Here is a 17,438-nt window from a genome sequence, read left to right as displayed (position 1 = left end):
CAGCAGGAGGTTGCTTTACTGATAACGAGCGCTTCCATACTCTGATACTTAGAAAATAATCATCTACAGGAAGTAGCTCATAAAATGTCTACGGTGGATTTTTATTAAACAAATATTTTACAGATTGAAAGAGGATAATTCAAGCTTTCCCTACAGCTGCAATGTTGGTGATTTTGACGTTGTTTAATATAATTAGAGAGGACTTTTCTGTTTGGATGAATGGGCTCTCTATGGGAAGTGTCACCTAGGTATCACCTTGCTGGCAAAATGGCTGTGGTCTGAATATGGAGAATTGCCATCCAAGGCGTAAGAAGAAATGTCACCCTTTACACATTGGCCTATTATAGTGCCACCAGGAGGCCACAACCTGACCTGCCCTGGTGGAGACCTGTGCCCCGAGGGGCACTTTTTCTAGTTGATTGTACAATGCAATAGTTGTGGCTTGGTATCAAGACAGTATTCAGCACATAGCTTAGGTGAAACAGGTCTCGTGTTTATACATGGGATGAATTAACCAATGCACTGTACCACTGAGCTCAGGTGGCAGGTGTGCCAGTAGGGTACAAGAGCAGCATATAAATGTGTAGGGAGGATTTAATTGTCTCCACCAGGCCGAAGGCATGGGGAGAGAGTATGTTTTGCACTCCGTCCGTGTGTCCGTCCGTCCGTCCTTCCTTCCGTCCGTCTGTGTACAGCTAATCTCCGGCACCGTTAACCCGGTCGATGCCAAACTTTGCACACACACTCCCTGGATGCCAACGATGAACCTCTGCCCCACATTTTCCAGAACGGCCTGTTATAGCGCCACCATGAGGCAGCTTTTCACATGTTTTACCTAAAACTGCACAGATCTGCGTGAAACGTTGCATGCACACTCCCTAGAGGCCAAGGACAAACCTTTGACCTGCATTTTCCGCATCTGCCTTTTATAGCGCCACCAGGAGGCCGACTTTTGTAAAACACATTTTTTGATATTACTCCTCCAGATTCTGTCCAAAAATCTCACAAATCGTTACACAGTATCTCTATGGTCATGTGCTCAAGTCGGATCTGTCTGATATTTCATATTCCATCCTAATTGGCTATAATTGGCTTTCACAGTTTGCAAGATTGCCCCGTTTTGAACAATAGCCTCAAATCATGAACGCAGCATGCAATTTACGTGAAATCTTTCACACATTTTCTTACTAGGCTGAGGAATATATCCCACCCTTTTCACATTGGCCTGTTATAGCGCCACCAACAGGTTGATTTTTGCAAAACACATTTTTGGACAAAATGCCTCAAATCATCCAATTGCCATCAAAGGCGTATGAAGAAATGGCAATCGGTACACATGATCTCTGTAGTCATGTGATCAAGACGAGTCTGTTGGATTTCTCAGATTGTACACTGATTGGCTAAGATTGCCTTCCAAAGTTTTCAGGAGTGGCCCGTTTTGTACAAAATGCTGCACATGTCTTGCTCATCCAGAATTCTATCCTCAGAGATGCTATGAGTGATCTGGCTCTGCATTTCCTCAACAAAATGAAGCAAATTGTTGCAAAAACAAATACAAAAAAACATCCTCCTAAACATTTTGCCAAACATCACACACACTCCTATCCTCCTGGTGGAGACCTGTGCCCGGAAGGGCACTTTTTCTAGTTGCTACTAAATTGGGGAGAAAAGGGGTTAAAAACTAGATAAAGTGCCCCTCGGGGCACAGGTCTCCACCAGGGCAGGTTAGGTTGTGGCCTCCTGATGGCGCTATAATAGGCCAATGTGAAAAGGGTGCCATTTCTTCTCATGCCTTGGATGGCAATTGGATGATTTGAGGCATTTTGTTCCAAAAATGTGTTTTGCAAAAATCCACATGTTGGTGGCGCTATAACAGGCCAATGTGAAAAGGGTGGGATATATTCCTCAGCCTAGTAGGCAAGTCTGTGAAAGATTTCACGTAAATTGCACGCTGCGTTCATGATTTGAGGCTTTTTGTTCAAAACGGGCCAATCCTGTAAACTTTCAAAGCCAATGTTAGCCAATTAGGATGGAATATGAAATATCGGACAGATCCGGTTTGACTATAGAGATAGTGTGTAACGATTTGCGGGATTTTTGGACAGAATCTGGAGGAGTAATATCCAAAAATGTGTTTTTCAAAAGTCGGCCTTCTGGTGGCGCTATAACAGGCCATTCTGGAAAATTTGGGGCAGAGGTTCATCGTTGGCATTCAGGGAGTGTGTGTGCAAAATTTGGCATCGACCGGGTTAACGGTGCCGGAGATTAGCTGTACACAGACGGACGGACACACGGATGGACACACACACGGACGGACAGAGTGCAAAACATACTCTCTCCCCATGCCTACTAGCCTGGCTAATAAGCCAGACTAATATCACACAACACTGTCGCGGTATATCAGTCTGGGCTGGCTCCACTTGGATTTCATTTCCCGGGGGGCGGGTTCAAACATTTTCTCTTTGACGCAATTGGTCAGAGCTACTGTCAGTCAAAAGTCTCAAGCATTGAACGTCACTGTACCAAAGCCCGCCCATATTGCATACCGTGTCCCGATTGGTCCGACCTGTTCTCGATTGTAGGAAAGAGGCGTGCTACTGAGCCTCGCCAGACCGAAATCCGCTGGTAGGCAACTTTTTTTTGCCAACGGCTGATTCGGTCTGGTTTATTAACCAGGCTACATGCCTACGGCCTGGTGGAGACAATTGGCTATACAAAGTTCAATTGAAAGATATAAATGGAAACATGAGTATCTACTCTGACCATTCATAAATTTTGATGTCAAAAGCAGAGCACTCTGAAAGAACATTCTCATATTTAAACTTCTGCAACACATAAACCAAGATAATTCTTCTGTAAATTACTTTTCTAGGCTCTTTTTATTTTCTCACCATCATTTACTGCATTCATGTTGAAAAGGAATGGAAGAAGAGTCTTGAAAGTAATGTCTTGAAACATGCAAAGTATTGGTAATTCAGCCTTGGATATTGATGATCCTGCTTCACAGTGCAGTTTAACCATCATCACTTATTTACTTTAAATGACTGGTGGTGAATTTATTTATTTTTAAGCCGATGTGATAGACGGCAGGTGTGTAGGACAAAAAGGAAGTCCAACTGTACACAGAAAGGTACCACAAAAATAGGTATTTTGTCCTGATGAACGTCTAAGGACCGAAACGTTGTTTGGTAACAGCTAAAGTTTTTTGTGGGCCCTACACAGTGTGCCCTTTCTCATTGTGTGCAGTTACATGACTGGACAAAATGCAAAACATATAGCCTAAGCCTACACAAACAGAAAAATGTCGACATTAACGTACAATATGTGGCCAAATTTCTGAATAGACAAATTACACTGGTATGGTCCTGCTACAATTTAGCAGAGCTGTAGTTGCAGTAAGTGATATTTTTGTTAAAATATGTGTAAAAACATCTATATTCTGATAGTAATCATTGCTTGCGTTTGTCCGTTTGTCCAGTATAGGGGTCTTCCTGACTCCCCAGCTCGAGGAAACAGACCTGAAAATGTATTTTCTGTTTATTAAGAGCTGGAGAGACAGGGAGACCCCTACTGAACACTCAGTAGCAATGACAGAGTGACAGCACAATACTTTTAGTTCGAAACAATAACTTACACTACCTTTAACTAAAACACTACACACACTACATCTACAAAAATAATTACATTTTCTCTAACAGTTACCATAAAACGTAATTTACCTCCAGAATAGAAAGGAGCAGCAGAGATACTGAACAGACAACATGGACAACACTCACCAGACAGCACTTCTCCTACGAGTGATGGAGACCTTTGCCTGCTGCTGTCTGGTCATCTCCCAACTGTAAATGTGAATGATTAATGTCATAGAGTGGAGAATGCCATCTGGTTTAATGTCACAAATGCACAGGGCCATGTAGAGCAGCATGATAAATGGTTAACTTTATATTGTGTTTTATTGTTTTATTTTAACATTATGCCACAGTATTGTTACCTGTCAGGTGCTCTAACCGAGGCGTGTGCAGCCTATCAGACACAGACTGAGTCAAGGCATTCATTCGCCAGTGAAAACTGTAACGTTTTGATACGCTTGTAATTTTACTTTAGATTAGAACACAGGACACTCTGACCAACGCTTGCGGGGGTTACATAACAACTGTTTTATTGAAGTGTGCCAATCAACCACAACTCACACATACCAGCGTGCGCATGCGCACAACAGACTTGACATAATGGCATATGTAGTTATATTAGTTTGACACATGTAGTTCACTTTACATGACACCTCCCCTCTTAAGTAAAGAAATCCCAAAGTCTTTTACAAAGGCAATATCACCAATCAAATACCTCAGTTTATCTTTTTCTTTCAATTACAAAACCATATGCATCAAAAGTTAGATTAATGAATTAAATGTAAATGCAAATAACATCAAGCATGCAAATTAGCTGTAAACATTATTTCAAGGATTAACTGACCTTAAGGGGAGTGGGTGGACTACCACAACCCGAGAGGAGGCAGGGATTATTCTGCCCTAATGCCATCCATCTCTGCTTACAGTAACAAACAACCTAACTAACATAGCGACTGTTAGGCTTCACCACTCTTCCGCTCCTGGTGACAACAGGACCTCCGAGACCTGCTGCTGGGTGGCTGCTGACAGGTTGTGTAGTGTACAGTACCGGGGGTACTGGATCAGGATACTCTGGTGCATAATGTTCTGGTTCAGGCGGGACCGCTGGTGGCTCCGCTGGTGGTTCCACTGGAGTCTCTCTGTTGACCAGCTGGATGTTCCTCCGGTTCCTCCTGGGTGTGTCACCTCGGCCTGTCTGCAGTGTGAACGACCGTGGTGTAGGCTCCTCACGCTGCACCACCGCTGTTGTCGCCCACGTCTTCTCTCCGTCGATCTTAAGACGTACTTGATCACCACAGGTGAGAGGCGGGAGAGGCTTTGCTGAGTGCCTGCGGTTGTAGAACTTCTCGTAGGACTGTTTAGCTTGCTTGTCATTTTTCCTGACCTTTTCCAAATCAGGCCAAGCAGGTTTCAGATTCTCCATGAGGGTCGGCAGGGTTGTTCGCAGGTTCCGGCCCATCATGAGTTTAGCAGGGCTCTCTCTTGTTGGCTCTGTTGGTGTTGACCGATAGCACAGGAGTGCCAGGTGAGGGTCATCCTGCTTGAGAATGGCTTTGGCTGACTGAACCGCGCGTTCAGCCATGCCGTTTGACTGAGGACAATAGGGACTGGATGTGACATGTTGGAAATCGAACTCTGCAGCAAACTTCTTGAAGAGCTCCGCAGAGAATTGAGGCCCGTTGTCGGTTCGGACCTCCGAAGCGATCCCCCAGCGGCTGAAGGTGCTCTTCATCTTCCCAATGAGTGTTTCACAGTTCGTCTTCGGCAGATTGAGGATTTCCAGCCATCTGGAGAAATAGTCAATTATGACAAGGTAGTGTCGGCCTTTGTACTCACAGAGGTCATCTGCAATCTTCTGCCAAGGCAGCTCCGGCAGTGCTGTAGTGATTAAAGGCTCCTTGCGCTGACTGGGTCGGTTGAGGTTCCAGTGCCGACATGACTGTATGAGTTCTTTCACATCATCTCCAATACCTGGCCACCAGATGGAATCATTGTAGCACTGTCTACATTTCGTCAGCCCCTGGTGACCCTGGTGGACCTTCCGGACCATGTCATTGCGCATGCTGAATGGGACAACAATCTGGTTGCCATGTCTCAGGACTCCATTCAGCTCACTTAGAGTTCCACGCTCGTGGAAGTACGGCTTCGCCAATATGGCCACATTTTTTTTGTGACCTGGCCAGCCTGTCTTTATGTAGCTCAGGACACACTGGAGCTCACTGTCCTTCTCTGTTTGCTCCATGATCTGCTCCAAGACCGGCCTCCTGACTCCTACGCTCTCCTCAATGGCATTAACGTATGCCTGGACCTCCTTTTTCAGGCTGCCCGGATCTGTGCTTCGTAGAGGGCGCCTCGACAGTGCATCAGCAGCGACGAGGTTCTTCCCCGGGACATACACAGCTACAGGATTGAACTTCATCAGTCTGATGAGGAGACGCTGGCAGCGGAGGGGTGTCGTATCCAGATCTTTTGAATTGATCAGTGTGACCAGTGGCTTATGGTCTGTGTGTAGCTCGTATGACTCTAGGCCACACAGATACTGGTAGAAACGTTCTGACGCCCAAACGCCCGCCAGACATTCCTTCTCGATCTGGGCGTATCTTCGTTCAGCATCAGATAGAGTACGGGAACAGAATGCCATGGGCTTCAGTGTCTCATCATGGTTCTGCATCAGTAACCCTCCCAGGCCATAGCTGCTTGCATCGGCGCTGACGACGGTGGGTTTCCGAGGGTCAAAGTAGACTAAAGCTGGTGCTGAGGAGATCAGTGATTTCACCTCAGTGAATGCTCTTTCTTGTTCCGGACCCCAGACCCATTCTCTGTCAAACTTTAGCAGTTCGTTCAACGGCTGGAGACAGGTGGACAAGTTTGACAGATAGCGACCTATGTAGGTCACCATTCCGAGGAACCGCCTCAGTTCTGGAACGTTCGTTGGGGCGCTCATGTCTCTGATAGCGGCAACTCTCGCTGGGTTTGGCTTAATGCCGTCCTTGCTCACCACCTGCCCCAAAAAGTCCAACTTCGTTTGAGACATCTTACACTTTTCTTTGTTGAGCTTGAGGCCAGAGTTTCTGATGGACTCCATAACCTTGCTGAGTCTCATGTCATGTTGCTTTTGGTTTTCTCCGAAAATCTAAATGTCATCCATGTAGACTATTACGCCTTCATGTCCTTCCAGCAGCTCTGACATTTTCCTCTGAAATATTTCGGGCGCCGACGTGATGCCGAAAGGCAGCCTTTTAAAGCAGTATCTACCCCATGGGGTGATAAACATAGTCAGCCGGGCACAGTCCTCCTCCAAAAGGATCTGCCAGAATCCGCTGGCCGCGTCCAGGCTTGTGAAGACTGCACTTCCTGCTAGCTTGGGGAGAAGGTCGTCAATAGTAGGCAGTATGAACTTTTCTCGTTCAACACATTCGTTCAGCCTCTTTAAGTCAACACATATTCTGATTTTGTTGTTCTTCTTTATCACTGGGACCATAGGTGCACACCATTGCGTTGGCTGTGTGACTTTCTCTATGATGCCCAGTGACTCCATCCGTCTCAATTCTGCCTCCACCTTTTTCCTTTAGCTGGACACTGATCTGAATCACTGTGTTCTCTGTGACATTTTCCACAGTTTCCTCTCCCCCTTTGGTTTTTCTGTCTGTGTGGAGTGTGTGCTTTAGCTCCACTTGCTTTATAGTCTCTCCTTCCCTTCTGTCCGAAGGTTTTGACTTCATCCACATTGTCTGATGAGCCTTGGTTCTGTCCTTTAATTAGCTCGCTATGCCTCGCCATGTCAATTGCACTACGCAGCGTCAGATCATCCTTCATTTGTAGCTTTTGAGACAGTCCTTTATCACGGATTCCCAGGACTAACCTGTCCCTCAAATTGTCATCTTTCTGGGCTCCAAACTCGCAGTTTTCTGCTAACTCATAGAGCTGCCTTACAAACGCTTCCACATTTTCGCCAGCATGCTGCGCTCTTGAGTGAAACCTAGCCCTCTCAAATATGACGTTACGTTTTGGGGACAAAATGTGCGTAAAATTTTGCAAGCACTGGGTCATATTTGTCTGCATCTAGTGCATCCGTGAATGTGAACGATTTAAATATGTGCTCAGCCTCTGCTCCCATGGAGTATATTGGGCGCTGACCTGTATTACATCAGCCTCCGCCGTCAGTTTTGTTGCAACTCTGTACCGGGAAAATCTTTCCTTCCAATCTGGCCAGGTTGCCGGCTTCGGGAAATCCAACTGATCCGGGGAGGGAAACTTCGCCATAGCGATGCACACACACGTTCAAAAGTCTCAAAGTTACTCTTCTTTTCCTTCTCCAACTGTTAAGTTAACTTCTGACACCATGTAACGTTTTGATACGCTTGTAATCTTACTTTAGATTAGAACACAGGACGCTCTGACCAACGCTTGCGGGGGTTACATAACAACTGACTGTTTTATTGAAATGTGCCAATCAACCACAACTCACACATACCGGCGTGCGCATGCGCACAACAGACTTGACATAATGGCATATGTAGTTCTATTAGTTTGAAACATGTAGTTCACTTTACATGCCAGATCCCACCCCGGCTCTCTCTCTGCAGTGCTCAGACAGTGCCTGCTGCCGCCGTCGTCGGATCACGCCAGACCTCTCTCTGTCCTCTTCTCCCTACATGTTGTAGGCCAGATTAAATATCTCATCGTCTCTCCACGCTGTGCCCGCGGACCAGACTCCTCTCCTCCTCTCGACCACACCGTGGGTCCGATGTCCTCATCGCCTCCTCCACGTCGCTGAGATTGATCACTCTGCAATGTCAACGCTCTCTATCATCTGAATTAAGGAAAGTAACTATATTCCTCCGTGCTATTGAGTTTGTGGGTTAAGGCTCTTAAGTGTGACAGTAAAGTGATTTGAATTCCCGTTTCTGTGTTGAGGTGCTGGAGCCAGCAGCCAGATGTTGTGACAGCGGTGGAGCAGCAGACCAGAGATTGATTAATGATATGCTCATCCTACTCCTTTTTAAAGGAAAGTAATAACGCTAGCCTGCGTGTGTTGTCAAAGTTGAAAGTGCCGGTTGTGAGAGGGCTGTCACTCATTACGTCGTTCTCCTTGTCCAACAGCGGAGCGTCAGGTCGCCCGGACAGCGGCGACGCGGAAGTCCCGGACTGGACAGTGTGGATCGAACTGAACTTAACTAGCTGTCTCGTCACGGCTGTGGCGAGGCGCAAAACCCGGATCGGATTCACTACTGGACTGGACTGTGGTATTTCTAACTCCCCTGACTCACTGACTCTCTCCCTACAGTTTTATCAATTGCTGCTTGCTATTTTAAATGCTGATGAAGTGATTTATTGATGAAGTGATTTATTATTGTTTTGTTTTAAAAGAGGGTACCCTTGCATTTAATTATTGTACTGTTGAATGGATTCATATGTCTAGATTATAATAAAAGGATTTTGTACTTTTATACTTTACCCCTATTGTGTCGTGTCATTTACTCTGTATTGGTGTGAACTGGAGTCTGAACTTTAGAGTAGTAACAACTCTCTCAAAAACCTGTTACATAAGTGGCGTAGTCGGCATGACTCCTTATTCACACCGTACAGAGCAAAATGGCCGACGACAATGTAATGCAACCTGAAAGGGCAGGCCCTAGTGTACCACGAGAAGATGGGGCCAGGTCAGAAAATGTTAATGCAAGCCAACCATTGATAAATGCAATGATGATGCCATGGTTTATGGGGGTCCCATGGATCCCAAAATTCAATGGTGACCCAAGTAAAATGAGGTTTTCAGAATGGAATGGGCAGGTTCGGGCTATGCTGCGGGCACAAGGGTTAAATGAAGAACAGAAAATAGACTATTTTTGGAGCGCTTGAAGGCGAAGCAAAGCGAGAGATACGTCTATTAGACCCAGCTAGGCGTGCAACTAGCGCAGCCATCCTACAGGAGCTACAGAAGCTGTATGGACAGGTAACTCCAGTAGCCCAGCTCCGTGCGCAATTCTTTAAATGTCACCAACAGGAAGGAGAAACTGCTGCCGCCTACATTCTCCGGCTGCGGGAGCTATTCTCCATATGGCGAGAGCATGAACCAAATGGCTCGGCTCAAGATGAGATGACCATCCGAGACCAGCTTGTCCTGGGTTTGAGACCTAGCACAGTACAACAAGAACTCCAACGCCAGGTGCGTAGAAACCCTACATTATCCTTCAGTGAAGTGTGTAGTGAAGCCCGAGCATTGGAAGCCGAACAGAGGATGGAGTCTGCATGCGCAGCGCGTGTCTCAGTGCCTCCACCACAACAGACCCCAGTTGCTCCTAGTTTAAACGAGTGGAGAGAGACTGTAAGAGCTGAACTTAGGAAAGAAATGAAAGACCAAATATCTGTTCTAACTGAAACTCTGAAAGATGAAATTAAACGGCAACTTTCCCCACAGAATGCCCCAGATGAGTACAGACGCCCTACTACAAGAGGGAGAGTTCAGGCGGGTCGTTATACACCCTCCCCCGGATGACACCAGACATTCGAATGGGACCAACAGGGCCAGCCCATTTGTAGAGGCTGTGGAAAGGCAGGCCACATCCAGAGGCGCTGCCCACAGGAGAAGAGGCATTTAAACTAATAGCCCCAGCCACTGGGAGCCAAGTGGTTGGGGAGGGGAACCAGGGGAACCAAGCAGAGGAGAACGCTATGATTGGTACGTGTCCAGGGGTGGAAATAGCTGTTGCAGGGGTTAAATTACCCTGCTTGCTCGATACAGGCTCACAAGTAACATTGTTCAGCGAATCCTTCTTTCAACAATGGCTCAGTGGGGAACAGACACGGGACCCACAGGATCTGTACTGGCTGACCCTAAAAGCTGCCAATGGCCTACGGATCCCCTATACCGGGTACGCCATCTTGGATTTCACAGTGGGAGGGGTCACTGTGTCCGGTAAGGGGGTCATCATTGTCAAAGACGAGTGCCTGAATGCTGAGAAGGGCATTCTAGGAATGAACGTGATCTCACATTTCTGGAAGGAACTGTTCCAGGGAGTCCACCCAGGGCTGACAGCATTTGGTGCTACCATGTCCCGACAGGCCAAAGGTGAGTGGGAACGTGCCTTCGCCGTCTGCCAGAAGGTGTTGCAGGCTGAACCATCAGATGGACAGGTTGGAGTGGCCCGGTTGACCCGCCAAGATCCAGTCTATGTCCCTCCCAACAGCGAGATGGTGTTATGGACACACCTGTACGGGACGAGGCCCAGGTCTGACTTCTGCGCTCTTGTGGAGGGCCCAGAGAGAGATGATGAATGGCAGGTGGCCCGGTCCGTTGCTTGGGTGGTGAAAGGACGCCTCCCCATAAGGATACGCAACGTGAACCCATACCCCATCTTAATACCTCAACGGCGCCCCCTTGCTAACATCTTCCAGGTTGATGCAAGCCAGGTGCGAGGGGAGAAGGACCTGGTGTTGAAGGCTTCAGACCCAGGGGTAGTTGAAGTTGACGTCCAGGTGAACCAGGTCACCACAGAAGACCAGCACCCAGTCCACCTGCTGAAAGGTGATGGGCTGTCTGCAGAGCAGCAACAGACGATGGACTCCCTGCTGCAGCGATGGAAGACTGCCTTTGCAGCAGGAGAAGAGGACTTTGGACAGACTGATGCAGTCCTCCATTCAATCCCCACAGGCTCAGCACCACCCAGCAGGGAGTGCTACAGGCCGATCCCACCAAGCCTCTACCCAGAGCTGAGAGGGCTCCTCCAAAACATGTTGGACACAGAGGTCATCAAGGAAAGCTCCAGCCCTTGGGCGGCGCCAATTGTCCTTGTGAAGAAGAAGGATGGGTCGTGGCGCTTCTGCGTGGACTACAAGAAGCTCAACGCCCTCACCCACAAAGACGCCTACCCTCTACCGAGGATAGAAGAGTCCCTCACCTGTCTAAAACAAGCGGCCTGGTACTCCACTCTCGACCTCGCCAGTGGGTTCTGGCAGGTGGACGTGGACCCGAAGGACAGAGAGAAGACTGCATTCACCACCCCCATGGGCCTCTACGAGTTCCAGAGGATGCCTTTCGGCCTATGCAACGCCCCAGCGACGTTCCAACGTCTGATGCAGCGGTGCCTGGGGGGGCACGTCAATGAGTCTCTCCTAATCTACTTGGATGACGTGATAGTCTATTCTCCGGATTTCAACACCCACATCGAACACCTGGAGCAGGTCTTTAAAAAGCTGGTAGCCCATGGCCTGAAGCTGCAACCCAAGAAATGCCACCTGTTCCAGAGGAAGGTAACCTACCTTGGCCATGTCATCTCCAGTGAGGGGATCTCCACTGACCCTGGAAAGACCGCTGTCGTAAAGGACTGGGCCGTCCCTTCAACTGTCAGCCAGGTACGCTCATTCCTGGGTTTTGTAGGGTACTACAGGAGGTACATTAAGGGCTTCTCCAAGGTAGCTGCACCCCTTAACGCCCTCCTGGTAGGCACAGCCAGTTTGCAGAAGGGGAGAAGCATCAACTGGACTCCGGACTGCCAGACGGCGTTCAACGCCCTGAAGACTGCTCTGGTGAGTGCTCCAGTTTTGGCCTATGCTGACTTCTCAAAGCCCTTCAACCTCTATACTGATGCTAGCCTAGGGGGTTTGGGGGCCGTACTATCACAAGTACAGGATGGCAAAGAGAGGGTAGTTGCCTATGCCAGCAGAAGTTTGATCCCAACAGAAAGAAATGACCAAAACTACAGTTCCTTTAAACTAGAGTTTTTGGCCCTCAAGTGGGCCGTTACAGAAAAGTTTAAGGACTACTTGTGGGGCAATAAGTTCCTGGCCTTTACCAACAACAACCCCCTTGTCCATTTGGACACAGCACGCTTAGGGGCTGTTGAACAGCACTGGGCAGCCCAACTGGCAAATTTTGATTTTGAACTGAAATACCGCCCAGGTACTCCCAACCGTAACGCTGATATCTTGTCCAGGTTACCGCAGGAGACTGAATTCGTCCAAGCCGCAGCGGCTACAGTGGAATTGGAGGCAACCCCTGAAACGGAAGACCAGTGGAAGAACTGGCAGGATGGAGACCAAACCCTGGCCCAAGTGAAGGAGTGGGTTGCAGGAGAACACCTCCCAGGAGCAGAGGAAAGGAAGGACAGCCTGCCTGTGGTAAGACGCCTTTTGCGAGAATGGAGCCGCCTACACATCCAGGGAGGTGTGTTGAAGAGGAGAGCGCAGGAGCGCAACACCGGTTTGAACTTGGCTCAAATTGTGGTACCCTCAAGCAAGACCAAGGAGCTGTGGGAGAAGTACCACAACTCCTCAGGCCACATGGGAGTGGCCAAAATTGAAGCCCTACTGAGGAAGACCTTCTACTGGCCAGGGATGATTACTGACCTGCAGGAATGGGGGTCCCAGTGCGCAAGTTGTGTCCAACAGAAACGTGGCCCAGAGGTAAGGGCGCCTTTGGTGCCAATTCTCACATCTTACCCCATGGAAACTGTCTCAATTGATTACTTATCTCTTGGCCGGCATGGCGACACCTACCCTTACCTGTTGGTTATAACTGACTTATTCTCCAAGTATGGGTGGGCCATCCCTACGAAAGACCAGACAGCAGCCACTACGACCCGGGTTCTCTGGCGCCACCTCATCCAGGCGTGGGGGTCCCCAGAACGGATCCTGTCTGACCATGGGGCAGCGTTCGAGTCAAACCTGGTAGCACAGCTGTGCAGCCTCTACGGATGCTCCAAGATCCGAACTACACCTTACAGGCCTCAGGGAAACGGGGCCTGTGAAAGGTTTAACAAGACTATTCTGTCTCTCCTAGGAACGCTGAGTCAGGTTGACCAAGCACACTGGCCAGATCACTTGCCGACTCTGCTCCAGATGTACAACACCACCACCCACGAGACCACCGGACTGACCCCACACTATGTCATGTTTGGTCGAAATGCCCGCCTGTCTGTGGTCGTAGGAGCACCGGCACTGACCCAAAGACATGACCTAGAAGGCTGGGTTCATCAACACAACCAGACGCTGCAGAGAGTCTACAAACAGGTTGCAGTTAAGACCAGAGAAAACAGAATGAGGGACAAGGACAGGTATGATGAGAGAGCAAAACACCTACCCTTGTTGCCCGGAGAAAGAGTGCTCTTGCGCAACTTCCGCCGCGGAGCAAGGTTTGCGGTTTGCCTTGCTCCAGTGCACTACCTCCTTAACCATGCGTGCTCAACAGTGTTATCACCTGAGATACATTCACCTGAGATGCAGCTGACCACTGCAATGTTATCTAAAAAAATCATCTGTAGGTGACAACTGACATGTCTTTTAGTTGAAGCGGAAGTCAGATGTTTATAGGGTGAACAGGAAAGGTGACAGCACTGTGCCCTGGGGAGTGCCTGTGATGTTCACCAGCTCATCCGAACAGACAACACTGCAGTCTCACATACTGCAGTTTGCCCGAGAGATAGTCTTAGATCCATGCCTGATACATAACTCCATATAGGCATAAAGGGACACAGAGAGGCAGATACTGAAATCTCCAGTTTCATCATTACAAATATGTTCTGACATCTGCATAGTGCATAGTAGACTCCATATTTGGGCATGTCTGACAAAGTACTCCATATGGGCATAAAAGGGCCTGTTCTTCTGACATCTGCATGTTCTGACATCACATTGTGACATATATGGAATTAATTCTGACTATGCCACACCTCCTAATTAATTACTTAGTAATTACACACTGTGAGGGTCGTTTTTTTTTCCAGGCCTGAGATTACAAACCAATTTCCAGGGTTGTGCAGATGTACATATGAGTATACCCATATACGTATGCCTATATATTCTATATCTGCAAATGGTTCATACCCTAACCAGTCAGTCCAAGTGAAAATGGCCAGATCAGCCTTTAGGTCTTCATGTTTATTTATAAATGTGTAGGGCAGAAACCTCTTATCTCCATATTTTAACTTTGGGGTTTTTTCCGTAAATGAATGCCCTACTCGATCACACTACAGCCTTTATTGCTATTTTTGCATATGATTCCTGAAAGGTAACAGTTTTGGACATATGAGGTTTCCACTCGACAGATTAAAAAGAAATGTCTTCTCGTCAGTGACAATGACAATAACATGACATAATGACGTGATAAAATAAACATAGTCAGACTCATAACAAAATAAATTTAAAACAAATTTAAAACATTTGCCTTACACATTTATACAGTAGAACAGCTGTGAATCATTGTTTGCAACGATAATTTGTTGTTTGCCGTTTTGCTCTCTTTTCAAGCTTGCAAACTCATTAGTGCTTCAATGATTATTATACAAAAACAACAACACACTCAATTGTATTTAACAAAGATCAAATTAAATAAACTGGTCATGACAACACAAAACCTTCCATGCCAACAGCTGAAGCAGATGAGATCCTTGCAACTTGTGGTTAAATTGTAATTAAGGCATGGATACATCAACGTATGTTGTGTTACTGTAATAGAACAATGATGGCTTTAACTTTACTGACGTCCATTTATAGATTGGTGAAGTGTCTAATAAAGGTCCCATTCTAAACCATGCACATCCCATGCTATAATGCTGTCATTCAGAAAATAAGGCTTTTTCCGCACCAGCTGCTAAAACGTGGGGTCTTTTTAAAATGGCAAAGTTTCTGTTATATAGCGGTGATGTTCTGCCTTTGATTGACAGTGGTTGCTAAAATTCTAAAGATGTCAGATTCCTGTTTGTCGACGTCAGTCCTGGGATGACCAAAGGTCTAAATGCACCATTAGGAGTTTGTAATTCTGAGATTGTATAACTCAGAGAATGTACAAATGAACCCATGGTGGTCCATTTGTACACTCTCAGAGTTAAACAACCACACTGAGGATTTGACAGTGGAGATTGCAGTTCCAGAGGGGAAAAAAATTGGGGGTCCTTGGCCTAGTGCATATCAAACTGGGGGCCTCCAGTGACTGTCAGCCCCACTCCCACTCCCTCACCCGCTGGCATGTGTCAACCACCCCTGCCCCTTCACCCAGGCTTTTACAGGTCAGTTGTACTACCCGAAAAGGCAGGATTATCAAACGCTACATGAGTTTTCCCAGAGCCTTTCTTGGCTCCCCGCTGGGCAAGTGCTGCCCCCAGAGGCTCAATGTATCCTGGCTCCTCATGGTCCTCATCCTCTTCTTGGATTATCTGTCAAAGAGGAGACACACTGGTAAATGAAAGCCTGGTAATACGTTGCACAGCAAGCGTGCAGAGCATGCTTTTTGTTGTGTGTTTTTCTTTTTTATACAAATGAGAAGTGGATTTTGCCAGGCGGCAGCCTATACGTATCAACCCATAGTCTCCATTTCTGCATTGAGTGACTTCCCACATGACTTGAGACAGACATAAACAGACTACTTGTATGGAAAGTACAGAATATATATAACAAACTTTTAAACTAGCAGTTGTTGGACTAGGTGCCTTGCCTTGCCTAAAACTTTATACATTTTACTAAAATGAATAAAGTAGAATTAGAAGAGAACAGTTTACAGACAAGCTGCCGGAGGCATGGTATCGACTACTGAGTGCCTGCACTTCTCCCTGCCTGTGAGCTCTCTTGCACAGCTGTGTGTTGGCTTGTGCAGCCAGGAGCCGTGATGGCACTCACAGTGAACCACATCTCACTTAATGATTAATAGGTCTGCCTGACTGCCTTTAACAAAATTCATCTCCACAATTGAATATAGCAAAACATATAATAGGCAACTCTTAAGGTGAAATAGGCTCAATCTTACCCCCTTCATCCCTCCCTTCCCCTCTTACTCACACTGAGGGAATCCCTCTATCCCTTTCTCCTTTTCTCCAGCTCTCTCACTGATCGAGCTCCGATTTGACGTCTCCCACAACAGAAACCGGTGCCAGTCACACTGGCTTGCTAAGGCTTCTGGGAAATTGAGGCCCAATGCATTCCTATTGCAATGGCGACGCGGTACGGGAGCGTTCCTCCTTCACACCATTTTAAGACGGAACGATGATGGCGCCGGGTGGTTCTTCAAAGGTTAGTGAAAAACTAGGCAGTCGCTGAAGGGAATTATTTTGCAACCAGAGGTGTGGCACTCATATCCGCCGATCAGACTCGTGTGCATATAGCATGAGGAAACCCCGCTCAGCTGGGGTTTAACATTGAGCGTTCATTTGCTGTTGGAGTGTCCTTTTTCAATTTATATACTTTTTCTTTTCATCAGATATCGATGATTTATTTTTCTTTGAGAAACTAAAAAGGGATCCAGGACACTTCTAAATCGATTTATTTTATAGATAGAAACCTTTACCATACTTCACAATACTACTTTTTTACCTCCAAAAACTAGGTACGTAGCAAATAGCTAAACCTAATAATTCAATATTTCAAACGTTCTTTCACAGAGAAGCTGAGATTTGACAGTTTGTAGCGGTCGACAGTACTTGCGCGCTCTGCTTGCGGCCTACTTGTGTGCAACAAGCAAGTAGGCACTCGTCAGAGTGCAGTTCTAGTTGTATTATAAGTTTCCTACATGTACTTTATTATAAATTATTCTATGATTACAACTGTATCCATAGAAATGTAAAGAGAGTGGTTATTCAAAAAACAGACCAATTAATTAATTGATTAATGTATAATCTATTAATCTATCACCTGATAGATTCATTGATTATAAATTAAACAATGAGTGCTCTACAAAGCGGTGTAATAACTGCTAATAAACATGCTGTTTGGTCATAAGCATTAAAGCTGCTATAAGCAATAATTTGTCAAAATCTTAATGACATTTTTTGGGGGGTTTTTCTTTCTTTTTTTTGGTATTTAGACAGCCAGCAATGGGTA

The 17,438-nt window shown here is 46.7% G+C and overlaps 1 protein-coding gene across 1 annotated transcript in view; it reads right to left on the bottom strand.

The window, feature by feature from the left end:
- The window catches only part of LOC306920331 (cadherin-related family member 2-like), a gene marked incomplete at its 5' end in the record, with an annotated part of 34,975 nt that extends 28,243 nt beyond the window's left edge, over positions 1–6,732 (bottom strand). Inside the window, one exon of the mRNA XM_079497045.1 lies at positions 4,576–6,732. Coding sequence (XP_079353171.1) covers positions 4,576–6,732 — 2,157 coding nt within the window. The remainder of the gene's footprint in view (positions 1–4,575) is intronic.
- Positions 6,733–17,438: the final 10,706 nt, after the last annotated feature.

This window comes from Electrona antarctica, assembly GCF_951216825.1.
Source record: "Electrona antarctica genome assembly, chromosome: 1".
NCBI classification, from domain to species: domain Eukaryota; kingdom Metazoa; phylum Chordata; class Actinopteri; order Myctophiformes; family Myctophidae; genus Electrona; species Electrona antarctica.
This window is presented reverse-complemented; position numbering and strand designations above follow the sequence as displayed.